This window comes from Hyla sarda, chromosome 4 (genome assembly GCF_029499605.1).
Source record: "Hyla sarda isolate aHylSar1 chromosome 4, aHylSar1.hap1, whole genome shotgun sequence".
In the NCBI taxonomy this organism is placed as follows: Eukaryota; Metazoa; Chordata; class Amphibia; order Anura; family Hylidae; genus Hyla; species Hyla sarda.
The window spans coordinates 402,880,755-402,891,301 of NC_079192.1; the positions used below are offsets into that span (position 1 = coordinate 402,880,755).

The 10,547-nt window shown below is 39.3% G+C and overlaps 1 protein-coding gene across 4 annotated transcripts in view; it reads left to right on the top strand.

The window, feature by feature from the left end:
- Nucleotides 1-2,073: 2,073 nt before the first annotated feature.
- The window catches only part of TTLL1 (TTL family tubulin polyglutamylase complex subunit L1), a 38,495-nt gene continuing 30,021 nt past the window's right edge, over nt 2,074-10,547 (top strand). The window contains exons 1-3 of one of the 4 annotated variants that reach the window (XM_056517397.1): nt 2,074-2,220; nt 6,629-6,745; nt 7,784-7,992. In XM_056517397.1, the coding sequence (XP_056373372.1) occupies nt 2,120-2,220; nt 6,629-6,745; nt 7,784-7,992 (427 nt within the window). In that variant the 5' untranslated portion in view covers nt 2,074-2,119. Of the gene's footprint in view, nt 2,221-3,543; nt 3,667-3,714; nt 3,863-6,628; nt 6,746-7,783; nt 7,993-10,547 lie in introns of those variants that run through there. The other 3 variants (XM_056517399.1, XM_056517400.1, XM_056517398.1) reach the window with 3 other exon arrangements.

Below are 10,547 nucleotides of genomic sequence, written 5' to 3' on the forward strand. Positions count from 1 at the left end.
TAAGTTACAGATCGCGGGGGGTCGGAGCGCTGGGGCCCCCCGGATATCTCCTGAACGGGGCCGCGGCAGTCTGCAGGAAGTGCAGTTTTGTCCCCATCAGAAACACAGACACACGCACTCCATGTATCTCTATGGGGTACATGGAGGGGGCATGTTGGCCGTCGCGTCATGCGGGGACGGAACGCCCCCTTTTCAGCATACTGCCGTGGCCCCGTCCAGGAGATCCCAGGGGGCCCCAGCACTCGGACCCCCGCTATCTATAACTTATCCCCATTCCTTCGGATAGGAGATAAGTTATATTGCACTCCAGATGTCCTTTAAGTGTAAGGGTATGTTCATCCTGAGGAACTGACAAGGAATTTATTCTGCACCAGTATTCCGCTCCAGTTCCACTTTGAATAAAAGTTCCATTGACTTAAATGGTCTTTCCTCCGCCCTGTTTACACTGAGGAATTGTGGCCTTAGGGCTCAATCACACTACGGAATGTCCGCCTGGAGAAATGTGTGGACAGTACAGGAAAATTTTGTGCACAGCAGGCACCGATCAGCGCTAGGACCACTCGGAAATGCGCCCTCACCATTGGCAGCGATGCATATCCAATCGGGTCCGCTGAAAGAATGAACATGTCCATGGCGCAGTGTGCACGGTGCAGCAGAATCCCATTAAAAACAATGGGAGGCTGCTGCACCGGAATTTCTGAGTGGAATTTTCTCTGCTCGGAAATTTCGTAGTGTGAATGGAAGGGTATGTTAACACATGACAATTTATTGCGGGTTCGCCGTCAGATTCTGACTTGCCTATTAAAGGAAATTAGAAAAACCTGCAGCAAATCTGCACATATGAAGAAACCTTAAGGCTATGTTCACATGGCGGATTGTCTGCCCGGAAACATTCTGCAGATGGCTGGTAGCGGAAGAACATGCTGGTGCAAGGACCGCTGGGAAATATTGACACGTCAATTCTTTCTGCCAGATATTTCAGCCACTTGCACGCTGCAGAAGAACCCCATTGAAAACAATGGGACTCTGCTGCTACAGAATTTCTGAGCAGGATTTTTCTGCCGAATTCTGCTGTGTAAACATAGCCTTACCAGGTCTGGTGCAAGGATTTATGCCACTGTAGGCAAAAACTAATTTGGCCGCCCCTTGACCTCTTCCGGTGTTTGGAGGCATGCGCGATGTGAGGATGTTGGAAGGACCTGACTTTAGTGATTGCCCCTGTCTGCCTCGGAGGTGGCGCTGCTGTGCTCCCCCAGCAGGCTGAAAAATGCCGATTATTATAGCACGGGTGGGGGTAGCACGGCGGGATTTTGCTTGATGGGCAGGAGCTTCGGATGGGCAGTTGCATCGGATGCTGGCTAACTTTCTTGCAGCAGGCAGAGCGGCGCCCCCATCAAGAGGGCACTCTAGGCGGCTGCCTATTTTACCTATAGGCCGGGACGGGCCTGAGCCTAACATTGACCTGCGGTGTGGATTGCAGAACCTGCAGCATGTCACTCTATATTGCAGATTTTTCCCCTACTAAAATTAATGTGGTAGCCCTTGGTGGGTGTATGGTAGTTGGGGTATTGTTTCGGTAGATGAGGGGTTAATGTTAACCCTATAGTTCGTGACGCCAGGCTGAGGGCTAGTATGCTGAGGTAATTCTCCAGCCTATTGCCGCCCTTCCCAGTAACAACAGGTGCATGTGAATAATGACTGAAGGTCCACAAGGTACTTGAACTTGGATAATTTTACTTAAATGCTTGCGGTACATCCAATGAACAGTAACAGTCTCTGGAATACAGTCTCTATCTAGTGCAATGACTGACAGTTGTTGTGGACCATGACTTCTCACAAAAGTCTCTGAATTAGGGAATATTGCGAAGATCCGTCCGGATTTAGGGGATAGATAAGGTCCGGTGATCTTGCAGAGTGTTTAGGATTGACACACTCACAATTTAGAAGATATCAGCCGTCGCCGCAAGGCTCGGGCCTAAACTCACTGATGACAGCAGCGCAGATCCTTCTCCATCAACAGCCCACGAGGAAAGAGAGTGAGCAATGGCCGCCGCTCCCTTATATGGGCAGGGCCGTTTTTACTGGTCCAATCAACTGTCACTCACCGTTACAAGGAGTGATGGGAGATAATCGTCACAAGGGCCTCCAAAGGTCCTTAAGCATAAAACCATATAGTTCACCTGGTCACGTGACCCGCAGGTCCTGTTGCGCCATACACAGGTAATTAACCATCTATATACACTTGTACAATCCTATATATATATATATATATATATATATATATATACAAATCCTAAGAATTATTAGATAACTAATACCTAGATGAGAGGTGACTAGGGGCGGGCTAGTTAAGAAGAACCCCAACGTCCTAGGGACTCTGGCTATTGGGACTTATATACAAAGGTACCAGATAAGATGCGGTACTGGGACACCGCATTAATAAGGAAGGTAAATTTTGCACCAAATTTGCAGCATTTGTCACTCCATGGTCCCACATAGACAGTAGGGTGTAAGATGGTGTTGCAGACAAAATCGCTGAGTAGCCCTGGCCGAATCCGCATCCATGCGGATTTGCTGCGAAATTGCTTTAGATTTTTTTTCTCACACAAGTAACCCATTTAGTGTGCGTTTACCCTGCAGCGCCTATATCATGGCTGCATACAACATCTGGGTTGTACGGAGCCGCAATTCGATGCGTATGGAAGAGTGTTATGAAGGGATAAGGAGGTTTTATCCGTGGTGCGCTTTATCAGATGCGGTATTATAGGAGCATGTCTCCTTAAAGAGGTACTCCGGTGAATACAATTTATTTTAAATCAGCTGGTGCCAGAAAGTTATACAGATTTGAAAATTACTTCTTTTAAAAAAAAATCTTAATCCTTCCAGTACTTACCAGCTGCTGTATACTAGAGAGAAAGTTATTTTCTTTTTGAATTTCTTTTCTGTCTGACCACAGTGCTCTCTGCTGACGCCTCTGTCCGTGTCAGGGACTATCCCCAGAGCAAACATATCCTTCTCTGGACAGTTCCTGACATGGACAGAGGTGTCAGCAGAGAGCTCTGTGGTCGTGACAGAAAAGAAATTCAAAAAGAAAAGAACTTTCTCTGTAGTATACAGCAGCTGATAAGTACTGGAAGGATTCATATTTTTTTTTAATAGAAGTAATTAACAAATCTGTATAACTTTCTGGCACCAGTTGATTTAAAATAAATTGTTTTCCACTGGAGTACCCCTTTAATACAGTGCAGTAGGAACTCCAGCTGTTGCAAAACTACAACTCCCAGCATGCCCGGAATTGTAGTTTTGCAACAGCTGGAGGCACTCTGGTTGGGAAACACTGCAGTGGGTAAGTTACAGAACTTTATTTTGTTGCTGTACTTTCATAAATCTGGAAGCCCCCTTTAACAACCATTGATAACAAGAAATTGTGTGAATACAATGTTCCCCCAAGCAAAACTACAACTCCCATCCTGTCGTGACATGATGGGGGTTGTAGTTTGGCAACAGCTGGAGACACACATAATCACTAATGCGATGTATCGATAAAACAAGACGGGGGAAGGATTTCCAGGGAACACTAAGCTAGAACGGGCTTGGTCGGTCGCCATGGAGACGACCCGGAAGTGGTTGCGGCAGCTGCACCTGCTCATCCCGCTGCGGGGCTGAGTGAGTATATTCATTATTATAAGAACAAATGATGGGGGTTATTCCAGAGAGAAGGGAGCATTATAACGTATTACAGTCCTGTCATAGATGTCATAGGAATCCCTCCATTTATACCCGCCCGCTGTGTACAGAGCTGAGGGAGTCACGTGATTAGATGACAATGAAACATAATGGGGAGATGGTTAAAATATAAGGGGTCAGTGTTACCCATAGCAACCAAGTCCTTATAGTGCCCATATATAACAGTGTTATACTGTCCTGATTATTATGTCCTTATAATGTCCATATAACAGTGCCATACTGTTCCCTAATATTATGTCCTTATAGTGCCCATATAACAGTGCTATACTGTTCCCTAATAATATGTCCTTATAGTGTCCATATAACAGTGCTATACTGCACCCTAATAATACATCCTTATAGTGCCCATATAACAGTGCCATACTGTTCCCTAATATTATGTCCTTATAGTGCCCATATAACAGTGCCATACTGTTCCCTAATATTATGTCCTTATAGTGCCCATATAACAGTGCCATACTGTTCCCTAATATTATGTCCTTATAGTGCCCATATAACAGTGCCAGACTGTTCCCTAATATTATGTCCTTATAGTGCCCATATAACAGTGCTATACTGCACCCTAATAATATATCCTTATAGTGTCCATATATATCAGTGTTATACTGTCCTGATTATTATGTCCTAATAGTGTCCATATAACAGTGCCGTACTGTTCCCCAATATTATGTCCTTATAGTGTCCATATAACAGTGCTATACTGCCCCCTAATATTATTTCCTTATAGTGTCCATATAACAGTGCCATACTGCACCCTAATAATATATCCTTATAGTGTCCATATAACAGTGCTATATTGCATCCTAATAATATATTCTTATAGTGTCCATATAACAGTGCTATACTGCCCCCTAATAATATATCCTTATAGTGTCCATATAACAGTGCTATACTGCACCCTAATATTATGTCCTTATAGTGCCCATATAACAGTGCTATACTGCACCCTAATAATATATCCTTATAGTGTCCATATAACAGTGCTATACTGCCCCCTAATAATATATCCTTATAGTGTCCATATAACAGTGCTATACTGCACCCTAATAATATATCCTTATAGTGTCCATATAACAGTGCTATATTGCATCCTAATAATATGTCCTTATAGTGTCCATATAACAGTGCTATACTGCCCCCTAATAATATATCCTTATAGTGTCCATATAACAGTGCTATACTGCACCCTAATATTATGTCCTTATAGTGCCCATATAACAGTGATATACTGCACCCTAATAATATGTCCTTATAGTGTCCATATAACAGTGCTATACTGCACTCTAATATTATGTCCTTATAGTGCCCATATAACAGTGCTATACTGCACCCTAATATTATGTCCTTATAGTGCCCATATAACAGTGCTATACTGCACCCTAATAATATATCCTTATAGTGTCCATATAACAGTGCTATACTGCACCTTAATAATATGTCCTTATAGTGCCCATATAACAGTGCTATACTGCACCCTAATAATATGTCCTTATAGTGTCCATATAACAGTGCTATACTGCACCCTAATATTATGTCCTTATAAGTGCCCATATAACAGTGCTATACTGCACCCTAATATTATGTCCTTATAGTGCCCATATAACAGTGCTATACTGCACCCTAATAATATATCCTTATAGTGTCCATATAACAGTGCTATACTGCACCTTAATAATATGTCCTTATAGTGTCCATATAACAGTGCTATACTGCACCCTAATATTATGTCCTTATAGTGTCCATATAACAGTGCTATACTGCACCTTAATAATATGTCCTTATAGTGTCCATATAACAGTGCTATACTGCACCCTAATAATATGTCCTTATAGTGTCCATATAACAGTGCTATACTGCCCCCTAATATTATGTCCTTATAGTGCCCATATAACAGTGCTATACTGCCCCCTAATAATATATCCTTATAGTGTCCATATAACAGTGCTATACTGCACCCTAATATTATGTCCTTATAGTGCCCATATAACAGTGCTATACTGCACCCTAATATTATGTCCTTATAGTGCCCATATAACAGTGCTATACTGCACCCTAATAATATGTCCTTATAGTGTCCATATAACAATCATACTGCACCCTAATAATATATTCTTATAGGGGGAGATTTATCAAAACCTGTCCAGAGGAAAAGTTGCCTAGTTCCCCGTAGCAACCAATCAGATCTTTGATTCTTTGATCAGTTCTTTCATTTTTGAAAAGGCCTGTTAAAAATTGAAGAAGTGATCTGATTGGTTGCTATGGGCAACTGGGCAAGTTTTCCTCAGCACAAGTTTTGATAAATCTCCCCCATAGTGCCCATATATTAGTGTCATACTGCCCCCTAATAATATATCCTTATAGTGCCCATATAACGGTGCCATACTGCATCCTAATTTGTCCTTATAGTGACCATATAACAGTGATATACTGCCCTTAATAATATATCTTTATAGTGCCCATATAACAGTGCCATACTGCACCCTAATATTATGTCCTAGTAGTGCCCATATAACAGTGATATACTGCCCTTAATAATATATCTTTATAGTGCCCATATAACAGTGCCATACTGCACCCTAATATTATGTCCTAGTAGTGCCCATATAACAGTGATATACTGCCCTTAATAATATATCTTTATAGTGCCCATATAACAGTGCCATACTGCACCCTAATATTATGTCCTAGTAGTGCCCATATAACAGTGATATACTGACGATACTGTCCCTAATAATATGTCGTTATAGTGCCTATATAACAGTACCGTACTGTCATAGTTTTGGTCTGGCACCGCTTATCTCCTGCATCTATTGCTATAATGTATGCGTTGATTCTAGCCCTGGCACTCATCATAGTAATGCCGCTTCTCTCTGTCATCCAGAGCCATGTCTGGGAAACTGAAGTGGGTGACGGACATCGAGAAGTCTGTGCTGATCAATAACTTTGAGAAGCGGGGATGGATCCAGGTGTCGGAGAGCGACGACTGGAACTTCTACTGGTAAGACTATTGCTATGGGCAGAGATATATTTGGAGATCTTCTACATGCATTGTTTAAAAATGGAAAGGAGATCTCCTATTAAGGGTACGGTCACAGGTACGCAGATTTAATCAGCAGATTTGATGCGCAGGATTTGATGCACAGTATTTTCTGCTGCAGATTTCAAGGTAAACTAAGAAATGGAGGTAGGAGCGCAGGGTGGAGGTACAAAACTTTAAAGGGGTACTCCACTGGAAAACATATTTTTTTTTTTTAAATGAACTGATGTCAGAAAGTTAAACAGCTTTGTAAATTACTTCTATTTAGAAATCCTAATCCTTCCAGTACTTATTAGCTGCTGTTTGTTCCAGAGGAAGTTCTTTTCTTTTTGGATTTCCTTTCTCTGACCACAGTGCTCTCTGCTGACACCTCTGTCCATTTTAGGAACTGTCCAGAGTAGGAGCAAATCCCCATAGCAACCTATCCTGCTCCGGACAGTTCCTAAAATGGACAGAGGTGTCAACAGAGAGCACTGTGGTCAGACTGAAAAGGAAATTCAAAAAGAAAAGAACTTCCTGTGGAGCAAATAGAAGCTGATAAGTACTGGAAGGATTAAGATTTTTTTAATAGTAGTAATTTACAAATCTGTTTAACTTTCTGACACAAGTTGATTTAAAAAAAAAAAAAAAAAAGTTTTCCAGGGGAGTACTCCGCCCCCAGACATCTTATCCTCTATCCAAAGGATTGGGGATAAGATGTCTGATCGCGGGGGCCTTTGATAACCCGGCATTCCTTAAGAGCATCGGGTGCAGCGCCGGAGACACGCAAAATCACGGCCACGCCCCACTCCTGCTCCGGACAGTTTCTAAAATGGACAGAGGTGTCAGTAGAGAGCACTGTAGTCAGACAGAAAAGAAATTCAAAAAGAAAAGAACTTCCTCTGTATTATACAGCAGCTGATAAGTACTGGTAGTATACAGCAGTTGATAAGTACTTTGTTTTCTGACCACTAGGGGGCGTTTGCTTTGGTCATTCATTCCCTGTTTGCTGACTTTCAGGATGAGCGTTCAGACCATCAGAAACTGCTTCAGCGTGGAGACCGGGTTCCGCTTATCCGATGACCAACTTGTCAATCACTTTCCAAATCACTATGAGCTGACCAGGAAGGACCTGATGGTGAAAAACATCAAAAGGTACAGGAAAGAGATGGAAAAGGAAGGCAGCCCCCTGGCCGAGAAGGACGAAAATGGCAAATATTTGTATTTAGGTCAGTGGAAAACCAATCTGATAATATTTTATCTATAGGCAATATAGGGACAATATACAATCTATAGGGACTATACCATTCATCTATAGACAATATACAATACATCTATAGACAATATACAATCCATCTATATACAATCCATCTATAGACAGTATACAATCCATCTATAGACAATATACAATCCATCTATAGACCATATACAATCCATCTATAGACAATATACAATCCATCTATAGACAATATACAATCCATCTATAGACTATATACAATCCATCTATAGACTATATACAATCCATCTATAGACAATATACAATCCATCTATAGACAATATACAATCCATCTATATACAATACATCTATATACAATACATCTATAGACAATATACAATCCACCTATATACAATCCATCTATAGACAATGTACAATCCATCTATAGACAATATACAATCCATCTATAGACAATATACAATCCATCTATAGACCATATACAATCCATCTATAGACAATATACAATCTATAGACAATATACCATCCATCTATAGACAATATACAATCCATCTATAGACAATATACAATCCATCTATAGACAATATACAATCCATCTATATACAATCCATCTATAGACAATATACAATCCATCTATGGACAATATACAATCCATCTATAGACAATATACAATCCATCTATAGACAATACACAATCCATCTGTAGACAATGTACAATCCATCTATAGACAATACACAATCCATCTATACACAATATACAATCTATAGGGACTATACCATTCATCTATAGACAATATACATCTATAGACAATATACAATCCATCTATAGACAATATACATCTATAGACAATATACAATCCATCTATAGACAATACATAATACATCTATAGACAATATACAATCCATCTATAGACCATATACAATCCATCTATAGACGATATACAATCCATCTATAGACCATATACAATCCATCTATAGACGATATACAATCCATCTATAGACTATATACAATCCATCTATAGACGATATACAATCCATCTATAGACGATATACAATCCATCTATAGACGATATACAATCCATCTATAGACGATATACAATCCATCTATAGACCATATACAATCCATCTATAGACAATATACAATCCATCTATAGACCATATACAATCCATCTATATACCATATACAATCCATCTATAGACCATATACAATCCATCTATAGACAATATACAATCCATCTATAGACAATATACAATCCATCTATAGACGATATACAATCCATCTATAGACGATATACAATCCATCTATAGACGATATACAATCCATCTATAGACGATATACAATCCATCTATAGACGATATACAATCCATCTATAGACGATATACAATCCATCTATAGACGATATACAATCCATCTATAGACGATATACAATCCATCTATAGACGATATACAATCCATCTATAGACGATATACAATCCATCTATAGACGATATACAATCCATCTATAGACGATATACAATCCATCTATAGACAATATACAATCCATCTATAGACAATATACAATCCATCTATAGACCATATACAATCCATCTATAGACCATATACAATCCATCTATAGACCATATACAATCCATCTATAGACAATATACATCTATAGACAATATACAATATACAATCCATCTATAGACGATATACAATCCATCTATAGACGATATACAATCCATCTATAGACGATATACAATCCATCTATAGACGATATACAATCCATCTATAGACGATATACAATCCATCTATAGACGATATACAATCCATCTATAGACGATATACAATCCATCTATAGACCATATACAATCCATCTATAGACCATATACAATCCATCTATAGACCATATACAATCCATCTATAGACAATATACATCTATAGACAATATACAATATACAATCCATCTATAGACGATATACAATCCATCTATAGACGATATACAATCCATCTATAGACAATATACAATCCATCTTTAGACAATATACAATCCATCTATAGACGATATACAATCCATCTATAGACGATATACAATCCATCTATAGACGATATACAATCCATCTATAGACGATATACAATCCATCTATAGACCATATACAATCCATCTATAGACCATATACAATCCATCTATAGACAATATACAATCCATCTATAGACAATATACAATCCATCTATAGACAATATACAATCCATCTATAGACAATATACAATCCATCTATAGACAATATACAATCCATCTATAGACAATATACAATCCATCTATAGACAATATACATCTATAGACAATATACAATCCATCTTTAGACAATATACAATCCATCTATAGACGATATACAATCCATCTATAGACGATATACAATCCATCTATAGACGATATACAATCCATCTATAGACGATATACAATCCATCTATAGACGATATACAATCCATCTATAGACGATATACAATCCATCTATAGACAATATACAATCCATCTATAGACAATATACAATCCATCTATAGACAATATTATGC